The sequence below is a fragment of the Lissotriton vulgaris genome, chromosome 10 (genome assembly GCF_964263255.1).
Source record: "Lissotriton vulgaris chromosome 10, aLisVul1.2, whole genome shotgun sequence".
In the NCBI taxonomy this organism is placed as follows: domain Eukaryota; kingdom Metazoa; phylum Chordata; class Amphibia; order Caudata; family Salamandridae; genus Lissotriton; species Lissotriton vulgaris.
The window spans coordinates 602,585,497-602,608,159 of NC_141698.1; the positions used below are offsets into that span (position 1 = coordinate 602,585,497).

Below are 22,663 nucleotides of genomic sequence, written 5' to 3' on the forward strand. Positions count from 1 at the left end.
ATAAACGAACATCTCCTCGTATTGGCTCATATAAAGAATAGCCAATTCCGGGGCAAAAGGACAGCCCATGGCTACTCCTCTTGTTTGGAAATAAAATTCTTCACCAAACTTGAAATAGTTCTTAGTAAGGGCCAGTTTCGCCAGTTGTAATATAAAATCTGTTGGGATTCTCATGGGGCTCTCTCGCTTGTTCAAAAAAATTTCAAGAACCTCCAAAGCCTGGTCCTGGGGGATTTGGGTGTAAAGCGAGACTATGTCCATGCTTACTAGTGTGTCGTGATTCTCGATGAATGTCATTTGTTCCAGTTTTGATAAAAAATCCGTTGTATCCAAAATGAAGGATTTCACCGTTGGAATGAAAGGTTTCAGGAAAAAATCAATAAATTTGGAGACTGGTTCGAACAGTGAGTCGCATCCGGAAATGATAGGTCTGCCCGGTGGGTTGTCTGCATTTTTGTGCACCTTGGGTAACACATAAAAAAGTGGAGTCCGTGGGTGTTTATTAGACAAAAAATTAAATTCATTCTTCCCGAGAAATCCTTGGTCAAGTCCAGTTTTTAATATAGATCCCAATTCTTTCTGTAGATCCAATGTTGGATCCTTAGTAATTTTCCGATAGCACGTGGAATCTGACAGTTGTCTAACTGCTTCTTGGATATAGTTTGTTGTTCCCCAAACTATTATGGATCCGCCTTTGTCGGCCTGTTTCACTATGATGTTATCATTTCTTTTAATAGTTTGCAGAGCCGACTTCTGATTTTGAGTCAAATTCGGTTTGACATATCCGTTCCTTCGTTTCTCCTGTACAGCTAAAGCTGAAAGTACCGTTTTTTCAAAATATGTGACCTCTTTAGGCACTTTATGTGCTGGGGGGCAGAAGCTTGATTTTCTTTTAAAACCAGTGGTTTCCGTCTGAGGGGAGCTCTCTTTGTCAGCGAAGAATGTAGTCAGTCGAATTTTTCGGCAAAATTCTATAAATTCAAGTTTTAGTCTCACGAAGTCAGTGAATCTTGTTGGTACAAATGTAAGTCCCTTTTCAAGGACACTGATTTCCGATGGTGTTAATGTCGTATTTGAGAGATTAAAAATGGAAGATTTTGCACAGGATGTTAATTCTTGTAATTTTGCCTTCGCGTTGACATTTCCCATGGCTGGTTGTATCTGGTTTTCCCGCGTGGTTTTTGTGTGTCCTGACCTAAAAAAGTCTGTTGTGGCTGTTGATTTTGATAGTTTTGTTGATATTGTGGCTGATAATTCCTCTGATAGCCACCTCTTTGGTTGTATCGTGGGCGGGGGCCCGCCTGCTCAGAGTCGCTGCCTCCAGAGGAGGATGTTTCCGAAAATGTGAGAAACTTAGAGCGAGATCTCCCTTGGTTGTCGTTCAGGAAGCGTCTTGCTTCTGGTCTAGAATAAAATTCTTGCTGTAGGTACGGATATGTTTTTTCAAATGTGAAATTCCGTTTATCTCTCTCAAAATTGTTGTCTTTCTGTTGTACTGTAAAATCTTTAAATTCCAGTATTTCTTTATCTACTCGCTCAAGTAGAGCCTTACAGTCCTGTATCAGAGGATTAACTTTGATTTCTGCTTCTAATTTCTCAATCTCCTCTAGTTGTGCTTTAGATAGGCGTTGCTACATATCCCATGAGCCCCTGACCCGAAAACCGGAAATAATTGCGTGTAAATAGAGGCTGTTCCGCCCATTGGGGATCGCGTTTTGAAAACCGACCGCGACCCGTGCTGGAGGACACTCACGCAGCCTCAGGTAAACAGAAACCGGGACCTAGCATCTGAACGCGAGTAGAGTTGTACGGGAAACTGGTGCGCTCTGGCTCGCTGAATAGGTGGGATTAGTAACTACAACGGAATAACCAGCTCCGTTGTTTTTCATTTTAGATTGAACACACGAGGCGAACGCGCCCTTTCAATTTGAACTGAAAATTATCCAATCGGTTACATATTTGGACAGGGAGGCTTAACCTTAGGAAGATGTAAGTATTAAATTGACCGTCACGGATTTTTTCCTTCACATATTGAAGTCATGTGCTCAATTTCTGAAACGTATTGTTTCGATTCTTTGCAGTAAATCCACCATGCCTAAAGCAAGGTCCATAGGATGACAGGTAATATCGAGAGTGGTTGGATGTAGAATGTGACTTGAGAGTCTTTCTTTGGTTTCCACTGACAGAGGTTTTTCTTACTTTTATTTTTTCACAGATTGAGTTGGTTTGGTCCTGAAGAGAATCCTATACACCTAAATAGGATTCGAAACGCGTCGACCTATGAATTATTGATTTATGAATTATTGAGGTGGTAGATGTATGGTGGCGCCAATATGGTGGCTGTTTTGTAAATACTAAGGCCAATGATAGGCGTTACAATGATTTGAGTGCTCGATAAAGTTATATTCAAATTGCTCATTTAGTGAGTGACAAAATAATGATCAATGTTCCTCAATCCATCTCGATGAACAATTTGCATCTAGAGGAATAGCATCACAGTTGTTTGGATGTATAAAGTTGTAAATAATGCCATTTACCTCTACCAACCCTAACTTCTATGTTTCACTCATATATGTTGTCTAGTGTCTAACTGTTTGTTAAGTGTCTAAGTGTTGCCCCAATTGTGTTATTTGACCTGGTTCCCTCCCAATTTACTGTTCATTGTTGTATATATTGTATGATATTCTGAATAAGAGAATTGAAAAAACAAATGACTAAAGACATAATCTAAAAATAAGGAAAATAAACCTAAACTTATACGTTGAACATAATAAATAGTCATCTTGAAAACCTTTGTGGTTCTAATTTGTATTGACGGAAATAGAGGTCAGCTTGAGAGAGCGATTGGTAGCTCTTCAAATGTAACTGTCTAATCCAGTGCACAGTACTGGCAAATTGTTTTGTTCATTGCTTAATAGGCGCAGCCTTACTGTGTTGCACGCCAGACCCTACTTGTTTCTTACCATTGTGACACTGGCACAAGTGTCCCTGTAGGCCTGAGCCAGTTTCTCATTAATTAAGGGAGTCTGCCTATATTTGCCCAGGTTACTGGGGCTTACTGCAGTGGGCAAAGATATGTCCACATCATATAGGAGAACTGCCTGTGTGGGGATTCTGACTAGGCCAGATTCCACCTCAGTACCCAGGGTCAACCCTACTAAACCCTTTGGCTGTGTACCACCACTGCTGACTGTACTAGGGGGTGCAGTTGCTTTAGGAGCTGCAGTGGTGGGGACTGGATTTTTCTTAGTGCATTCACTGCCCCAGTGTGAAACTGATTTGCAGGTATTACACCAAGGTTTCTTTGGGCCATCGTTCTTCTTTTTCTTGTTTCCATTTTGGGAACCCCCCTCCTTATTGCTAGTTTGGGGGCCTGAAGACTTCTGGTCCTTTTCTTTATCTTTCTGATTCCCACCCTTCTGGTCTGTTTTCTTCTGGTCACCTTGGTTGTGGTTTTTCTGCTTAATCCTTGTTCTGACCCATTTGTCTGCCTTCTTTCCCAATTCTTGGGGAGAGGTCAAATCAGAGTCAACAAGGTATTGATGCAACAGCTGGTTCTGACAGTTATTAAGGATCTGTTCTCTCATCATAAGATTGTACAATCCTGTATAGTCTGAAACTTTACTTCCCTGCAGCCAACCCTCCAGAGCCTTAGTGGCACAATCTACAAAATCAGTCCAGTCCTGAGTCTGTGCTTTTTGGGTGTCTCTGAACAACAACCTGTATTGCTCAGTGGTTAGGCCAAACCCTTCAATAAGAGCACTCTTCAGAACAGAGTAGTTTTTGGCATCCTCAGGTCTAACAGTGAGGAGCCTGTCCCTCCCTTTCTCAGAAAAGGAGTACCATAAAATTGCTGCCCACTGATCCTCAGGGACCTGCTGTACCATGCAGGCCCTCTCAAGAGCAGTCATCCATTTGTGGATATCATCCCCTTCCTTGTAGGGGGGCACACTTTTTGTCAGGTTTCTATTGTCATAGGCCCTGTCTTTTTCTTTAGGAACTTTGCTGCCACCAGTGGCATCTAAGCCACACAATTTTCTCTCTCTTGCTAAAGCAAGTTTAGCTTGAGCCAAGGCTACCTCTTCCCTTTCTATTTGGAGTTGGACAGCCCTCATCCTGGCCCTATGCTCTTTTCTCTGGGAGGAAGTCATTCCTCTTTGAGATTCTCTTGAGGCACTAGAAAGGTGAGAGTCCCTTGACAGAGATCTCTCCCTTCTATTACCTGGGAGAATTTGGTTATGAGATCTGGAGTGGTGCTGGCCCTCTCCATTCCCATGTAGGTCCAAGTTGGCCTGGTTAAGCCTGGCAACCTGTACCTGGTTTCCCTGCTGATCCTGATCTTCAGGCTCTTCTACATCAGAGCCTTCCTCTTCCTCTTCCTCCTCCTCTTCTTCTGGAAGATTCTCATTCTCAGGGGAGTTTATCCCTTCACCTGAATCTAAGGGAGCCTGACTCACCTTATCTAGATCATCCTTTTCTAGGAGAGCTACTAGGGAAGGAATGGTAGGGCCTCTGCCCTTTTTTAGCCCCCTGGCTGTGCACAAGGCACTCAGGTCTTTGTGGCTAAGGTTGTCATATCTGGATGTTGTCCCTATAGGATCAACTATTACTGGAGCAGAGCCTGAAGCTCTACCTGTATCAGACATGACTGCTAGTGAGGTGTAAGTGGTGCACTTACCTACACTAAGTGGTTTCCTACTGTACCTTGCTAGTGAGTTGTAGTCAGGGTGTGCTAATCCCTTTAATCTACAACTACTAAGTTCAGTAGAACTTAATATGCTAAGCTTTTGATTTATATGTACCTAGAGGTACTTGATGTGATCTTTCAATTTGATAAAGATTGCAATGGTAAAACAAACAGCAAGCTCAAATCCGCACCGCTGCACACCAATGTGAGAAGTTGGCCTGATAGGTAGTGTTTCCAATTCTGGAACCACTGGTTATCAGTCCAAACAAACCCCAAAGATGTCAGGTTGTAAGTCAACCTTGTAGACAAGCTATCCTAGTGGTAGCATGGACTAAGCAGCCTTAAAGGCTTAACTTAAGAGGTCGTGTTAAGCGAGCTGTTTTACCACATACAATCCTGTAATCAAATGAAAGGACACCACACAAGTATATATTATAAAAATATATGTATTTATTTCTAAATTACTCCCCAGTACTCTTTATGAGGAAAGGGGCACAAGCGTTAAATCAAAAGCACTGTTACACATATAAAGTTGCACGTTTATGGATGAGGGCGGGTGGCCACTCAGACCATATATTAAAAAAGTGGTATAAGTAACACTTATCGAACAATGGTTAGGCCTAGGGCCTAGAGATTCGCTGGGAGCAGTCAGGACAAGCAATGAAGAAGTCGGGAGTAGCCCACAGGAGACGGGTGCAGCACGGAAAGTGCGGCGCGCACCAATGCACTGTCAATGGTGCGTAAAAGTCAGTTAAAGTGAATAAAAAGATACTTCCGCTGAACCTAGGAACACAAAACTTTAGACACAGACCCTAGAGGTGTGTACCAGTGTAAAGACACCGGCGTTGCAAAGTTACCTCACCCACAGGCCGTGGGTGCACAGGGTCGAAGTGGCGTCGCGTTCTGTCACGCAGGTTCTTGGTGCTTGGAGCTGTTGCAGCTGCAGGCGCTGTGAAGCAGAAGTGTCCGGTGCGATCCAAGGGTGGATCGATGTAGAAAAGTACCTGAAAGCAGAGGGGACAGAGTCTGAGTCACTCAGCAGTGACCAGGGTGGAACCAGGACGGAACCAGGCAATGTCGGGCGCAATCAGGCGGTTGTCGATAGGCTTCTCTCCGCTGTCACGTGGGCTCTGGGGCATCTGCGACGTCCAGGAGCAGGTCACGATCTGTCCCACGTAGGCTCTCGCCGTCAGCACCGTCGGCTTGAAGATTGTAGCAAACAGCACTTGGCAAAAGCAATCCACGCGGAACCGGGAGATTGCTTATCACTCGAACCAGGAGGGTCAGAGTGGGTGCTCCTTTTCACAGTAGCTGGTGCAGATCTGGAGCAACCAGAAAAGCAAGTCGGATTTCAAAGTTCGTCGGCACAGGGGCCACAAGCCAGCTGGCAAGTGACCGGGCCAACGCGTCGAGCGCACACAAGCAGAAGGGCCCCACGCAGCACTCGTCGAGTGTGGAGGGGTGAGCTTTGGTGCAAGTGGAGCTCGGGGCTGGGGCTTCTCAAACCCCGGTGTACAGCTTCGAGGGTCACTCGTGGGCCGCACGGTCAGCGTCTCGTGGCCTTTTCAAGATGGCGTGCCCCACGCTTCCGGTCGCCTCCACGGGTCTCAGCTCTGCAGGGACTGTGGATCGGGCAGGTAGAAGGCAGGCAAGCTTGATCTCGTCGATCTCTGTCGCTCGAGTTCCGGCGGGAACTGCAACAAAGCAAGGGTCGAGGGCTGGATGGTGCCTGTTTGCACAGGGTGGTCACTCCTTGACCACAAGGGAGATTCTTCAGTCTTCTCACGTCGTGTAGAAAGTCGAAGGGTCCAGATTTCGTTTCTTATGTTTCTTCAGGATGATCTGAGGTCCGTTGGGACTGCTCCCCCTCTTATTCGAATCTAGGGGGTTGGACATCCTGCTAGGTCCCCTCCTATGGGTGGGACCCAGGAAGGGGGTGGTTACACCCCTCTCCTTTGATCCTGGCCGCGCTGGGACAGGGGCTGGGAGGCCCCAGAACCGGTTTGGCCGGATCCTGCAAGGGGCAGCCTTGTGCTCCCCAGGCAGTGTCTGGTTTCATTGAAACCTCCCTACTCCAATCCACTATCTCCTGTCTGGGGTGGTTTGACACCGCCCTGTGACAGGAAACTCTTTGTCCAGGCCTCCTCTGCCGGGTTTCGGTCAGCAGCAGGAGGTCAGACCCGTGTCTGTGGCAGGGGCATCCATTTTGTGGATCTGAGGCTCATTTTAAATCAACCGCGTTTCAGTAAAGTAACATGTCTTCTCCCTCTAGAAGGGTGGAATGCTACCCCCGTCGCCAGAACTGGCGAGGGGGTAGTATTCCAATTCGTATGACACCTTACACGACATGTTTTGATAAAGCCAAACCAAAGTTGCTATATAACCGCGAGGATTATAATGCGCTTAAGAGTATATGGTATGGCATTATCCCGGATCAGCTTAGGGAGTTGTTCCCGACAGCTGCAGACAGGCTCAGCTCATGCCAGAGCACCATCTCACATAAAACCACGCACTCTGCCTCCAGGATTGATGAGGCCTTCCATAGGAGTGGCTTACAGGCTATATATGTGTCCAGATATAGGTTTAGATATAGGTATACTATATCTAAGCAAGGGGTGATTACACCCACTTGCCCCAGCTGAGTGATCAGCCAGTTGTGTCAATTTAAGAACCAGCCAGGGGTGGCAAAAGCTATGCTTCAGCCCCTGGTAGGCCTTGGTGGCACCTATGCCCTGGGCACCTATAGTGCATGGTACAGGGGCTGACAAGGAGTCCATTTCCAATTGTGGTATGTACCTATAGCACATGTATTATGAATTTAGAGAGAGAACAGCAGGCTGGGGGTCTGATTAGCAGGCCCACAGCCTCAGTAAGTCGAAAACCAGTGAAGCAAAAAGCAAAAATTGGGGTGACCATAGGATAGCAGACCCTACTCTCCTACAGTAGGCGTCAGGCAGATCCAGTTGCAGGTCCAGACGCAGCAGGTCAACTGAGCTGTTTCAGGAAGGCTTCTAGAGCTTGTTGTGTCTCTATAGCTAACCGGCTGTGTGTGCCACAGCCAGTTTCAGATGATTTTGTTACAGGGGCCGATTTTTCAGCTATGCTGCAAAAACTGCCTTGTAACAAAAACGGCCCCTAGGGGCCCAAAATCAGCCCCCACCCTAGCGGCCCACCTGTGAAACTCTCGGTGCCCACTACGGCCAGTCTGGCCCTGCCCTTGAGGTCTCTCAGGTTAGCCTGGGATTAAGAGAGAAGGTCCAGTCTTCCTTTCCAACGTGCAGGGCAGGCCGCTGGTAGCAGCTGGGCAATCCTCTGCAGAACAAGGTAGTCTTTCATCTTTAGTCCACAGGTCCAGGAGCGAATTCCAGAGTTTGTCTGAAGGGCCAATATGCATACTTGGTGCCATCCTTTGAAGTGGGAGAAACATCTAGGCTAACTCCCTTATGGTTTTGGAAATTTACTTCCGTTCCCGGCCCAGGCTCACAGTGGTCTAGGGTGGCAAATGGCTGGTATTAAGTTCCTTTGTGAGTGTGCTGGAGGCAGCCCTTTGAAATGTAAGTGGGGAAGGGAACAGCTCTGCCCCACCCAAGGGATGGCCCATCCTCCCAACACCTAGACCCTCTTTGTCTCACTGTCTGGGAGGAATACACCAATGCCATCTGCCAACTCAGGCATGCGACCAGGACACAGGCTGCAGGCACCAAAAGGTTAGGATAAGAAAATGGCAACTTCCTAAAAGTGGCATTTTCAGAATTGTAACTCAAAATTCAACTTTACCATACAATTACAATTCTTTTGTGACCAAACATGATATTTCTACCAGTTCACAATCACATGTTAACACTCATAAAATGTAATAAGGTAAACCCAGTGCAATCCTATTGGAGAGGTAGGGCTCACGGTATTAAAAAACACATTTCAGAGTTTGTCACTACTAGGACATTTTAAAACTGAAGGCAAAACGTTTGGAGGAAGACCACACCAAAGACTGTCAGCTCTAACAATATTTGATTGTCTAAATTCATTCTCAAGCATTTTGGCTACCCTGACTTAGCTATGAAGTTTTAGGACCAATCATGTTTTCATGTTTTTGTAGAAGGTGGAATGAGTCTCAGTTTCAGATATAGGTTTTTGGAAGGCATTTTGTATAGTTTGTACCTGGGATGAAAAGGCATAAACGTGCTTAACTTGCATTGTTTACTGGTGGGACGATTAGCTGTTGGATCATTATAGATGCCATACACGGGTATTGTTATAAAAGGGGCTATGTACTATGTATGGGCACCACAGATGCTGCTCAATAATGGGATTGCCGAACATAAAGGTTGTCTGGCCTTGTTTGGACCTCATGCCTCTTTCATCTACTATGCTACACTTCCTGTCTCTTTATCTGAGTCTGTCAGGTTCTTTTTCATCCCGGTTTTCACCCTTTGTTACTAAATTTCTATCTTTCTTTTCCTCCCTTGTCTCCCTTTCTCTCCCTTGCTTGGCATCCGAGGCTGATGATAAAAAAGTGGTTCCAGCCCCCAAAAATGTGTTGTGGTGCCAACACTGGCATAGATTAAGTAATAAAAAATATTGCACTGATGACTGGAGCATTTATGGTAGGTATATAAGGGGGAACCGAGTTAATAATATCAGCTGCTAACTTAACAGTAAACAGTACGTGCAAATGGAATAGGTGCATTTGGTGCGTGCAAAAGATGTGTTTTACAGTGCATAGGGAATGATACAATAAAATGCATTACTATGTTATGAATTAGTCTTTCTTTAAATTGCTATTTTGCTATCTTGCACACATTGGATTGAAGTATCTTTATAATTTTAACCCAAAATTGATAAAAAGTGTTTTTTGGTGCTGGTTGTACCTTTTTTATGATTTACGATGGTTGATTGAAGATGGTATCTTTGGATATATACTCTGATATTTTTTATGTTAACTTTTTCCGTTGCAGATGATTATTGAAATATGTTCAGATGGTAGATTACAACTCCAGATAAATAATAAATAGATATAACGTGTTCAGATTGGTGATTTAAGGTTGGTCTAGTATTGCCAATCAGAAAATGTTGATTGCTGCTACTTACTACTGGGGGTTGTCTGCTTTTCACTAGGAATGTTGAAGTTAGACTTGGGTAAAACAGTGACAGGTAGCCTTCTTCATCTCTATTAGGTTAAATGATGGAGATAAGTGTTAATAGCCTTAATGCCCTACCATATGAGGGTGTTATGCTGCTTATTCCTTTGCCCTTCATTATGCATCACCACCTTTAGCAAAGGGCAATAAATGTGGGGTGTGACAATAACTGCAGTTTTTGCAATCTCTATAGGTCGTTAATACTGTTAACACCATAGGTAGTGGAGAATAATGCTTAAAATATACACATGATAAAAAGCTTTGCGTTGGAAAACTAGTCGTATGCTGTAGATATTTTTCTCACCTGATTTTTAATGGCTTCCTATCCTTCATTTAAGGTGAACTCCTTTGAACAACTCTGCATTAATTACACCAACGAGAAACTTCAGCAGCTCTTCAACCACACCATGTTCATTCTGGAGCAGGAGGAGTACCAACGGGAAGGCATTGAGTGGAGTTTTATTGACTTTGGCCTGGATCTGCAGCCTTGCATTGAGCTTATCGAGAGGCCGGTAAGCACCGGATATGAAGATGTCCTGGAATTACGATGGAAATATTTTTTATTTACATTCCATTCTATTGGTTATCTTCCTAATGGTGGGAAAGTGCTTTTCTAAAACATTGTGAGAGAGTGTTCTGCTTACCGGAAACGAGAATTGTAAGACTTTTGGTCTGATTTAGAGTTTGGTGAACATGTAGTCCATCACAAATGTAACAGATATGCCATTCGCCTTATTACAAATCCAATAGGATATAATGTACCACACTTACTTTTCTTGGGCTGTTTCCTTTATGCAGGTGATATATTCCAACCACAACTTAAATCATTTGAGATCTGAGCTCTCAGAGAATAAATTAATTTATTTCACATAAGCCAATTGCAATAATCTAGTAGAGGAGAAAAGATCATCTCTTGATGATTCAGAGATATGGCGATAGTACAACAGATCGACCCATTGTGAAGAATGTAATTAGCACAGTAAATTACATAGGCTTTGTTTTTAGATAAATGTACTTTGTGTTTTCACTACATGTGGTCAGGTTCTTTTGAGAGGTTTTGCCTCAAAATGTGCCATTAAGGCAGTTTTCTTAGATGAGGAAAGCCATAGTAGATGCACAGAAAACAGTAAATCTCATTAAAGTGAAACATGGCCACTCAATACTGATTTTAGCTTATGGCCTTAAGAACCCCAGACATAAATGGAGTGGCTACCAACCCTAAATAAAATAACCCCAAGTTGGGGCGGAGGGCTCTGAATTCTTTTGTATAATTAAGTATTGTTTTTGAGGTTATGTCCCAGACTTGGAAATGGAGTTTGTATATCTTAATATTAAAAACAGGAATTATGTAAATGCCCACTAGCATAGCTGTTCATTTCTCTGCCTGATTGTCCTGTTATGGGGTTTTCTGGAATGATATTGGGGGAAATAAGTTCCTGAACAAAGCTGAGCAACAGTTGATGAATTTGTTATACTGTACCTTTTGGCAAGAGTCTACGAAAAAGGCATGATGGCCTCTTCTTCTCCCTGAAGGACCTCTGTGTGTTATTGGATGAGTCACATGAAGCTTGTTTCTGGTTTGACAGTATCGCTAGTTGGGCTACATCAACATTTCCAAATGTTGTATATGATGTTTTCAAAGCTGGAAGCAAACAGAAAATTATTTATGGAAAAGATAGGAGTAAGTATGATTCCATAGTTGAAAAAGATGGGTCCAACCTCTGATTTATAAAAGGAAGTTCACAAAAGGATTTCTTCACAGGGAAAAATATTCTCTCTGTTGGAAAATAAATATTTTACAGAAAAGAGCACAATATGCTGTAAACGGGTTCCCTTAACTGGTTTATGTTGGGAGGCTGGGGAGCCTTCACTCGTAAATCCACATATGTTGGACATTGATGAGTGCAACCCACTCACCTTCTACGAATTTCACATATGGATAAATCAAGACCAAACATAGAGTCTGCTCGTCTAGATTTATTCTTTTGTTTTGTAAATGAGCAAGCACTTTTGTGTCTGAATGTTGTGTCAGTGTCTCAAAAGCTAAATGAAGAAATCATGTCAGAAAAATCTGCATTTGTGCATGCTCATTGTAGTTAATGGACTTTATGTAGTGATTGGAAGATGTTTAAAAGTAAAATCCCCGTAAGACCTGTCGGGGTCTCAGAAAAGTGGGGAGAGAAAAGAGATGCACAAGAAAAGGAAAATGTCCTTTTCTAAGAAGACCCCTCACTCACCAACCTAGTTGGTGACATGCTTCATCATCGGGGTCCCACCCAAACAGCCAGATGCCATCCGGGTGTGCTGAGACACCTGACTACAGTGGAGCGGGTTGTGTTTTTTGTGAGAGTGTACGTGAAAAACAGTGGTGGGTTAAAAATTGTCCAGGTATGACTCGGTTGAAATGTTTTTTATTCTGGAGCTACTGGACAATATTAAAAACGGTTCATCGGATACATGTATAGGTTTTATTGACCCATTGGTATCTGTAAAATGTGAAAAAAGTAGTGCAAAGAAACGGTCTACATGTTTCAACCTGTATCAGGAATTTATCAGGTTTTCGTCAGGACCAAAGTGTACGTGACCTGGGCGGTGTACACACGCTAAGTTGTACCCAACCCTCGATCACAAGAAACCAACCGTATACTCACAGTTGGCGCCCTTTCATCCAGTATGAGAAAGAGAAAGAAACTCGAATTTCCAGTTTTGTTTGCCTCATGGGAGTCGGGATCGGGATGCTAACTCTCTTGACACGATTGTGCCCAAGTCCGACATTCGCCGCTCAGCCTAGTTAGCGACCGCGGTCACCACGGGGAGCGGCGGTCGCTAACTAGGCTTAACGTCTGACTTGGGAACAATCGTGTCAAAAGAGTTAGCATCACGATCCCGACTCCCATGAGGCACACAAAACTGGAAATTCGAGTTTTTTTCTCTTTCTCATACTGGATGAAAGGGAGCCAACTGTATACGGTTGGTTTCTTGTGATCGAGGGTTGGGTTAACGTGTGTACACCGCCCAGGTCCCGTACACTTTGGTCCTGACGAAAACCTGGTAATTTCCTGATACAGGATAAAACATGTAGACCGTTACTTTGCACTACTTTTTTCAAATTTTACGGATACCAATGGATCAATAAAACCTATACATGTATCTAATGAACCGTTTTTAGATCGAGGACTCCGTCGCACTGCGTAAGCAGTGTGGGCAGAGCCCGAAGATTTAATGTTTCTTAGAGGGGGCTTGGAACCCGCCCCTCTTCTCCATTGGCTGGCCTAGTAAATGCTGGCCAGCCATTGGAGGAGAGGGGCGTCACTCGGTTCAAGCCCCGTCTTTTTTCGATTCGGGGGCGTTTTTTTAAGCTTCTTTCTTGTTTTCTTTCTCGCCTCTTCCCATTGGCTGGAATTTTACCTTCCAGCCAATGGGAAGAGGAGAGAACGAAACCCACACCCCCGAATCTGAAAAAGACGATGCTTTCTCCGAGGCATTTCTGCCTCGTCTCAGAGAAACGTGGACGTGTGGGGCTTAGGGACCGGCCACTCACCAGGATCCTCCATTGAGCACAGAGCCTGCCAGCACACTCGCACACGGTTCCGTTTTACTTTGAGCACCAGAGCCTCCCCAGGTGCACAATTGTTAAATTCTGCATTTACGTGGAAAACGTGTGCTGCTGGAAAAGAATGACAGATTCAATTTGCGCGGACCGGGAGCCCGTCTTGTTGCACACTTTGTCAAGTTAGATGCAGTCGGGAAAGGAGTAAAGTTCCATCTGGCAGCAGACCACCTGAATTGTGGCTTGTACCGGCTGGCACGTTTACATTTACTCAGCTACTTGGAAAACATGTGCTGCATGAATTTTTGCGTGTCGAAAAGGATACTAATAATAATTTTTTTGCGTGCCGCGAGGTCTCCGTGGCGGGAGCTGGCAGCCCCTTCCTCCTCTTCGTATCCAGGGGAGCGGGTAGAAGCAGAAAGGAGCCCTTCATGGCTGCTGCCGCCGTCCCTCTCCTGCGCCATTTTGAAGTGCTTTCTCAGGGTGCCTTGCTCTCTCCCTCTGCTCCTCCTCCCCCAGGGTGTCCACGGCTCTGCCGCTCGGCACGCACAGGATCCCGGCTTGAACGCCTCCCAAATAGCCAAATATATTAAAACGACAGTGCATCCTTTTCTATGGATCAACCTGACATTAACACACTTTAATCCAGTTTGAAATTAAACAAAATCTGACTAAGGTGTAAGTACGCTCTTTTTAAAGTGACAGATGTGTAATATTGCTGGGCGTGCGGTGAGGAGCCACACCATTTCCGCCTTCGCCCCTTCATCTCCATTCCCCCGCTCCCCCCGCAGAGGGAAGCTGCTGAAGCGGGCTGGTTACTTGATTCCTCTCGGGCGGCCGGGGCGCTAATTATCTGCTCCTCTCGTCGCCTCCTCTCCCCCCACCCCTCTTCTCACCTCTCTCCTCCTCGGCTCTCCCCCTCCCGTCCCGGACTGTGCGCTCCCTGCCTGCCGCTGGGCTCTGTGTGTGTGATGTCGCACAGGAGTTTCTGGGACCCTGCACCACATTCTGTCTGTGTGTGGTGTTTTTTTTTGTGTTACACACTGGTTCTGCAGCGTGCCTGCGGTGCACATTCACAGACAATGCTAGTGCAACACACTGCCATACGTTTGGCGCGCAAGCATGCTTTCCTATGCTCTTAAACAGTTCATGACTGTGTAAAAAAGTATAATGTGCTGTCCTATGGTCTTGCGCCATCCAGGACTGCATGTCCACACCTTGCCCCATGCATCGTCGAGTTCCAGGCAAGTGGGCTACCTTTTGCCACAATGCAAGATTATGCATGACATTTCTGCCCCCACACACTACACATAGAATATGTGGTAGGGCATCAAACATGGCCCCAGGTGCAAACTCCAGTACTGTGCATGACTACACTGTCGCGTGTTCTGCCACAATCCAGGACTGTGAATCAACATTGTCCCCCCCCCTTCCCTACTCTGCGCAGTCTAGGGGAGAAGCAACATAGGATATGGACGATAAGGGCCACTGAGAAGGGGCCTATCACCGGTTAATTTGTAAAAAAAAAAAGGACGTGCCAATGCCTAATTTATTTCACCGAGCCCTCAGAGCTCAAACTATACATTCCCCCTGCTAGGTCTGCCAAAGGCCAGTGTTTAACTAGAGTGATTTCCTGTCAGACGTGGATGTGTTTTCATCTTGGTAGGTAGCAGTACTATGAGTCATAGACCTGTCTCCCAAGGCACTGGTTTAATGCTGAACGCCTTCAGCTTAAATTGATAAATCAATGTGGCTCAACTCAAAAATTGATAGTGAATTGTTCCTTTTATTTCATTTATTTTTTCTTTGATCATGTTGCAATCACATATAACCAGTGATTGTTTGAGTTTGATTCGTTCACTTATACATCAAAAATTATTCTCTTTCTCCAATGCATTTCGGCGATTATTCGCCTTCATCAGGGAAACATTCTAAAAAAAATGAACATAACATTTTTTACCACTTAATCTCAGGCGGTGCCCATGGCTCAACTCATCACATCATATGCTATGTAATATCGCTATTCATTCCTCTACTAAGTAATATTGCCAACCTATATACTTAGGGCCATATGTATCAAGCAAATTAGCATTCGCAAAGGCCGAAATTCTGCGAATTTCGGCCTTTGCGAATGCTAATTTGCTAAATGGAATGTATGAAACATTTTCGCAGCAAAATAAGGAATCCCAAAATTTGCCATTCCTTATTTTGCGATTGCACTCAAGGAATCGCAAATTTTGCGATTCCTTAAATGCAATGTATCAAATAAAAATGTATGCAAAAATGCCCATAAGGAATCACAAATTACCACCAACTTCTAGTTGGTGGTAAGTTGCGAATTCTTTTGAAAAAGCAATTTAATGTAAATCCAAAGGTGGCATATGACGCTCATACATGCCCTTAGGGAACGTATGTGCGCCATATGCCGACACATGTCATTTTCAGGGGTGCAGCAGGGTGTTCTTGTGACACCCCTGCACCCTTGAAAATATTCCTAAATTGCGATTAGCAAATTGCTAATCGCAAATTTCCCCTTCATTCCTATGGGCCTCCTGGCCCATAGAAATGAATGAGAAATTTGCGATTAGCAATTTGCTAATCGCAATTTAGGAATGTTAAGAAACTGCTAAAAAGAAGCGATTTCCTACATACATACCATTTTGCGATTTCTAAATAGTGATTCCTTAAAAATCGCTATTTAGGAATCGCAAATTGGCATGATGATACATATGGCCCAATTTCCCTTAAACCTTCTACACATTACTACTGTTGCATTTAGCTATACTGCTATTTCCTGCTACCGTCAAGTATCTTTATAGGATAAGCGTGTATCAGTTCAACTTGCGCTTCAACGTGTACTTATGATGCGCATATCTCTGGTGTCGCTGATCTGTGGTGATTCATATGTTACGAGCCAATTATGTTAATGGTACCTAAACAACTTGGTGTTCCTTTATAAAGATCTCGCTGTATGTCTTAATTATAGAGATATCGCTGTATGTCTCATTTATAGAACGCCTTATAGCGCTGGCCGCGGTCGCTGCTCCATGCGTCTAACTGCCCTGATCTCCATTATGTGATTGTATTTATGCTTTCTTTCTTCGTTCGCTCCGTGGTACGGACCGCGCTCACCTTAGTGTATATCTCTCTTCTTCCTGTTTCTCTGTTACGGCGTTTCAAACGAATGCCGGACTCTCGCGGTTTTTGCTCTAAATGCAGTTACGCGATTGCGTCTATTGTTTTGTGTGAAATCAGAAGTTTTTTTAAATGAAAACTTTATTGACCTGACTACGCGCTGTGTGTAGCTTGATGACTCTGGTTAACAATGTGTAGCATTCTGTCCCACGTGTTGTCATCTTCTCACGGGTATAAGTGGGAAGTGAGACGTGACGGTCCAGTTAGTAAAAGTGACTCACCGTGGAGCCATTTACTGGTATTCCTCGATCCGGCTTCCACCAGATGACTCACTGCCGGCTTCAGAGGCGGACCGGGAGCAGAAAGCAGCCGCAAAAAATGTGTGCTGACTGAGAAAGTGTAGCAAGTGCGCCCGCACTGCTGCAGGAGGATTGGGCGTGGGTGAAAATTCTGTAAGGGGCTTATTTACAAGCCAGTGCGTCACTTTTAACATGGAAAAAAGTGACGTACGGGCGGCGCAAGGGGCTTGTAAATAAGCCCCTAGGGGCCAGATGTAGGTCGGTCGGTAACGGCCGAAAATCGGTATTTTCGGCCGTTACCGACCGGTATACAAGAATTGGCATGTAGGGGCACAATTTTACAGAATCGGTAACTTTACCGATTCGGTAAAGTTACCGATTCTGTAAAATACAGAATCTGTATTTTTACGGATTCGGTAAATCTCAGATGTAGGTGGGACTCTTCTGAGTCCCAAAGGTCCTACAAAATCGGTATTTTACCACACAATCCTATTGTGTGGTAAAATACCGATTTCAGGTGTGCATGCACATGTGTGCATGCACACCTAGCCATGTGACAGACAGACATGTCCTTAGGGCATGTCTGTGTGCCACATGGCGCACATGCCTATTTGTGGGGTGCCAGAGGGTGTCAAAGTGACACCCCCTGCACCCTTGCAAAATTCGGTATTTACCGATTCTGCGAATACAGAATTGGTATTTCCCATTGATTCCTATGGGCTTCAAAGCCCATAGGAATCAATGGGAAATACAGATTCTGTATTTACAGAATAGGTAAATACCGAATGTTACAGATTCGGTATTTCCACATCTGGAAATACCTACATATCCACCCCTTAGATTTACCGATTTTTAATTACCGAATCGGTAAAATTTGGTAATTAAAATTCGGTAAATCTATTCTACCTACATCTAGCCCTAGGTGTCTACAAGTAAACTGGATAGCTGATGTTCCCACCTAGCCATCGGTAAAAGCAGCCCCTGGTCTGCAGACTACCCGGTGTCCCATAGGGCCAGGCCAGCCTTACACCCAGCCCTTGTCATACTCGCCTCTTGACCAGTGAATAGAAGCTTGGGTGTGCTTATGGCGTGGGGTGGGGGGCTTAGATATAGAGGGGGACGCCCAGAAGCCTGGCTTCTAGTTAAACCTTATTTTGTATCATTTAATGAATAACGTTTGGGTTGCGGCATGGATATTTTAGGAGTTCTGAGGAAGTTGGCACGGATTCCTACCAGGCATGCACTAATTGTGGAACAGAAATTCCATACATCAAATGCACACCACGTGAGGCCATTCACGGTTTTATTTGAGTGTCAGAGATTTATTATACACAGTAATGCAGCACACAATACAAGATTATTTCAATGAATACTTTTGGGGTGAGTGCATATGTTGACCCAGATTTACTAAGGCTTTGCACTAAGGCTTTGTATCAGCTCTAGGGAGACTGAACACAGAGCTATTTATTATCTTCTGGAAAGGTGAACTTTTCTCAGTACAAAAAAACTATTAGAATCAACAGGCATTTAATGGGGCAGACCAGAGAACACCCAAAGGCTTTGATGCAAAGCCCATTCTACTGAGACAGCTAAACTTGGCTTTGTATCTAACACCAAGACTTACATGAAGTAGGTGCAAACAAGGGGAAATGTGTCTATTTCTTAAAAAACAAAATCACACTGCGACTTTGGCAGAGGGCTAGCACTCCAACATCTGCCGTGGACCCATGTGAACCAGGTATGGCCGCCTTCTCAGGCCAAATAAGAAGGGGCTCGCTCTGAGCTGCACAGGTCAAGTTTTTCCCACGATTTGGCCTATGGAACAGGGCCCCCAAACATACCCTGAATTTTTTTTGTTGCATCAAACACTATTAACCTTAAGCTGTGTGTGTGTGTCTCTGTGTGTGTGTGTCTCTCTGTGTGTGTGTCTCTGTGAGTGTGTGGCTGTGTGTGTGTGGCTGTGTGTGTGTGGCTGTGTGTGTGTGGCTCTGTCTGTCTGTGTGTGTAGATTTTTTGGTTGGTGGCTCTGTGTGGGTAGCTCTGTGTGTGGGTGGCTCTGTGTGGGTGGCTGTGTGTGTGTGGGTGGCTGTGTGTGTGTGTGTGGCTCTGTGTGTGTGTGTGTGTGGGGCTATGTGTGTGTGTGTTGCGCTCTGTGTGTTGGGCTCTGTCTGTCTGTGTGTGTAGCTTTTTTGGTAGGTGTCTCTGTGTGGGTGGCTCTGTCTGTCTGTGTGTGTAGCTTTTTTGGTAGGTGGCTCCCTGTGGCTGGCTCTGTCTGTTTGTGTGTGTAGCTTTTTTGGTAGGTGGCTCTGTGTGTGGGTGGCTCTGTGTGAGTGGCTGTGTGTGTGTGTGGGTGGCTCTGTGTGTGGGTGGCTCTGTGTGTGTGGGTGGCTCTCTGTGTGTGTGTGGGGCTCTGTGTGTGCGTGGGGCTCTGTGTGTGTGGGGCTCTGCGTGTGTGTATGTGTGGGGCTCTGTGTCCGTGAATACTCTCTACTACTCTCTAATGCTCACCTATTGCCATTGTAAATGACAATACCATTTATTTATGTTTAAAAAAAAAATGAAAATAAAATGTCATGAGCAATGCCAATAGCTCTACCTTTAATAATGCAGAGACCATTTCATTGTAAATGCTTGTTAATATTGTCCAGTAGCTCCAGAATAAACATTTTTTCAAATGAGTCATACCTGGACAATTTTTAACCCATCACTGTTTTTCACTTACACTCTCACAGTAGTCAGGTGTCGCAGAACACCCGGATGGCATTCGGCTGTTCGGGTGGGGTCCTCAATGATAAAGCATGTCACCAACTAGGTTGGTGAGTGAGTGAGGGGTCTTCTTAGAAAAGGACATTTTCCTTTTCTTGTGCATCTCTTCTCTCTCCCCACTTTTCTGAGACCCCTACAGGTCTTATGGTGGTCCTCCTCCAATTGTTTGTTTATTTGACCATTAAGGGGACCAGGAGTATTCTCCTCCACATATTGGAAATCCCTTTCTCTTTTCTGTTGTTTTACATAAAAGTAAAATTATACATACAAATAACTTTATTTCTATCACTATAGATCATAAAAGTACACCATAGAACAGGACATTTACAAACACAAGAAACAAATAAAACATAATCTTGTTAATGGCTGTTCACAAAGTAAAATCAATATAAGAAATATTGCAAACACTAGCAGAATGATACAATAAATGAACAGTTCTAGACATGATGTTTAAAGTATGTGCAAAACATCAACAAATGGTTGTGTTCCTTGATGATAAATCAATGTTAACTTCTCATACATGCAAAACATTTTATGTAAAGGCCGTTTGTCATTGTGAATGAAGAGAAGACCCGTAAAATGTTTTCTACAGATCCGCTCCCAAAAGAGATTTAATAGAATATCCTGTTCTTTGTTTTGCAAACTGACTGATTTACTTTGTGTTCCAGAACAACCCGCCTGGTGTCTTGGCTCTTTTGGATGAAGAATGTTGGTTCCCTAAAGCTACTGATGTCTCCTTTGTGGAAAAGCTTTCTAAAGAACAGTCTGGTCACTGCAAGTTCCAGATGCCCAAGCAACTGAAAGACAAAACAATCTTCTCCCTCATGCATTATGCAGGAAAGGTAAAGGAGGGCATAACTGAAGGGGATGTGAAATGTACATGAGGTGCATCCATGAAGATCGAAGTGATGTATTGGGTAGGCCAGCAAAACTTTCTAATAGATAGTTGTTCGGATTCAGGGATAGAGAAACACTGTCAGGGTGGAGTGAAATGTCTTAAAGCCTTGCATAAATAAAAATCAGATTGCTTCACTAGGCATTATTCATATTTTTTTTTTTAAATCATTTTCCACTGGTCAAAGAGACTTGTGTATGAGGGGCTGAAAAATAGAACCCATATTCATGCAAGTATTTTGGAGTACGTATAGTAGTATTCCTGCAGTATTCTTTTACGTACTCTTACACGCCTTTGTGAATTGTCCCCAAAACACCTAAAATGGGAAACATTAAATATTCATCTATAATTAGAAGGGATTATGCTCTCTATGCTCTCTCACTAATAGGGAGTTGGTAATTTCTGGGCCAAGTCACAAAGGTGTGTAAGAGTACATAAATGAGAACTCCTGTAGTACTACAATAAAGTATGCATGAAAAGTGACAGGACCCTTGTGCAATTCATTTAGGACAACACTACTTTATCCATTTTAGGGTGCATTACAAACAGGTAATTCAATGCTGATTGTATAGTGTTGACACTGTACAAAGTGCATGTATTGGTAAATCAACATTTCATGAAAACCCCAGCAAGAAAAACAGCCCAGGCTCGATATTGCAAGAAATGTATAGAGAATTAGGGCAAGCAATGTCTGGGCTATATAAAAACTAAATTACTGAGATTTTGTTGAGGTTTCAACTTTTTAGTAACTGTTTGTGTATTATCCGCAGGACATTACGAGGGTGGGAAAAAAGCACCCTCATACTGATTGGGAATTGAATCCAAAGACCATCAAATGCTGTGGAAACTACCAGCAGAGAATATACCTATCTTATGCCTTTCCGACCTTATTAATCCACAACAAATGTTAAATGATGTTGTCTACGGATATCAAAAAATGCCTTAAAGAAGGTCATTGTGTCTAACAGTTTTCAAAAATTAAGGAAACTCTTGAGACTGTCCAAGTGACTTTAAAATAGTTTTCACCTGTTAAAGTTTGCTTATTACAACACATTTTCGATCAGATGACCTGTGTTTAGCTTTCTTTTATTTCAAGAAAGCTCAAGCAAAGTGATCACAAAATCATAAGTGTACCTCAAGTGGCATTATATTTACCTTGAGCCATAATGACAACATAAGAAGTCATACTCCATGACTTTTGACCATGATGGTGAGCCAGCTTATTTTATACTGAAACAATTATTGTTGCACATTTGAGCCTGCAGCATGTTAACAAATGGCCATTGGTCACTGGGAGAAATAGTCAGTGAATACAACTGCTAAATACAAAGACATACCTAATGTAAGTATCCACTTTTCATGTTGAATACATCATTGTGTTTGTAAAGAAGTCTGCAGAGGTTACAAACAATCATATAGTGGTATCAATTGTCATTTTCAATGCATCAAACAAGGATTTTTGGAGATTGGTGCTTGATCGCTGAAGCATGATCATATTGTGTTACAAAACACAATTGAGTGAAAACATTACACAATATTTAAAGGAAATATCTAAGGGTCCTGTTTCTTTTTAAGGTGGACTACAATGCAAGTGCATGGCTGACGAAGAACATGGATCCATTGAACGACAATGTAACTGCACTCCTGAATCAGTCGTCAGACAAGTTTGTTGGTGACCTCTGGAAAGACGGTATGACTTTATGTGGTCTTTGTATGTTACAGTTACATCCATTCAGGTTTTTGAGAAATTGAAAATGATTATATATTTAACAATCCACATAAAAATAATTTCTGGGGATATTATTGGAATGTTTGCTGGATATTCTGAACAGTAGTATAAACAACGAAAGAGTGTGACTACCTCAACAACAAGAAATGAAGCATGGGAAAAAATAAATCTTCTTAGATTTATATAGAAAGCCCTCACTCACCAACCTAGTTGGCGACATGCTTCATCATTGGGCCCCACCGGGAGAGGCCGAGTGCCTCTCCGGTGTGCTTCGACGCCAGAATTACTGCGGAGCTGGGATTTTGTATTGTGAAGAGTGAAGGGGTGACTATGTGATTTTAAAATTGTCTGGATTGTGTCACAAAAAACTTTAATGAGTGGCCAATCAGACACATTAAAAACAAGGTGTGGGAAGGGAGCTAAATACATTGTTCAGCTACTTCCTCCTAAGTGGGGTCAACATG

At 43.6% G+C, this 22,663-nt stretch overlaps 1 protein-coding gene across 4 annotated transcripts in view; it reads left to right on the forward strand.

Annotated features, from left to right (window-relative positions):
• The window catches only part of MYH11 (myosin heavy chain 11), a 285,530-nt gene that overhangs the window by 173,404 nt on the left and 89,463 nt on the right, over positions 1–22,663 (forward strand). For all 4 annotated transcript variants that reach the window (XM_086941438.1, XM_086941439.1, XM_086941437.1 and 1 more), the window contains 3 exons: positions 10,164–10,337; positions 20,244–20,417; positions 22,046–22,160. In XM_086941438.1, coding sequence (XP_086797564.1) covers positions 10,164–10,337; positions 20,244–20,417; positions 22,046–22,160 — 463 coding nt within the window. The remainder of the gene's footprint in view (positions 1–10,163; positions 10,338–20,243; positions 20,418–22,045; positions 22,161–22,663) is intronic.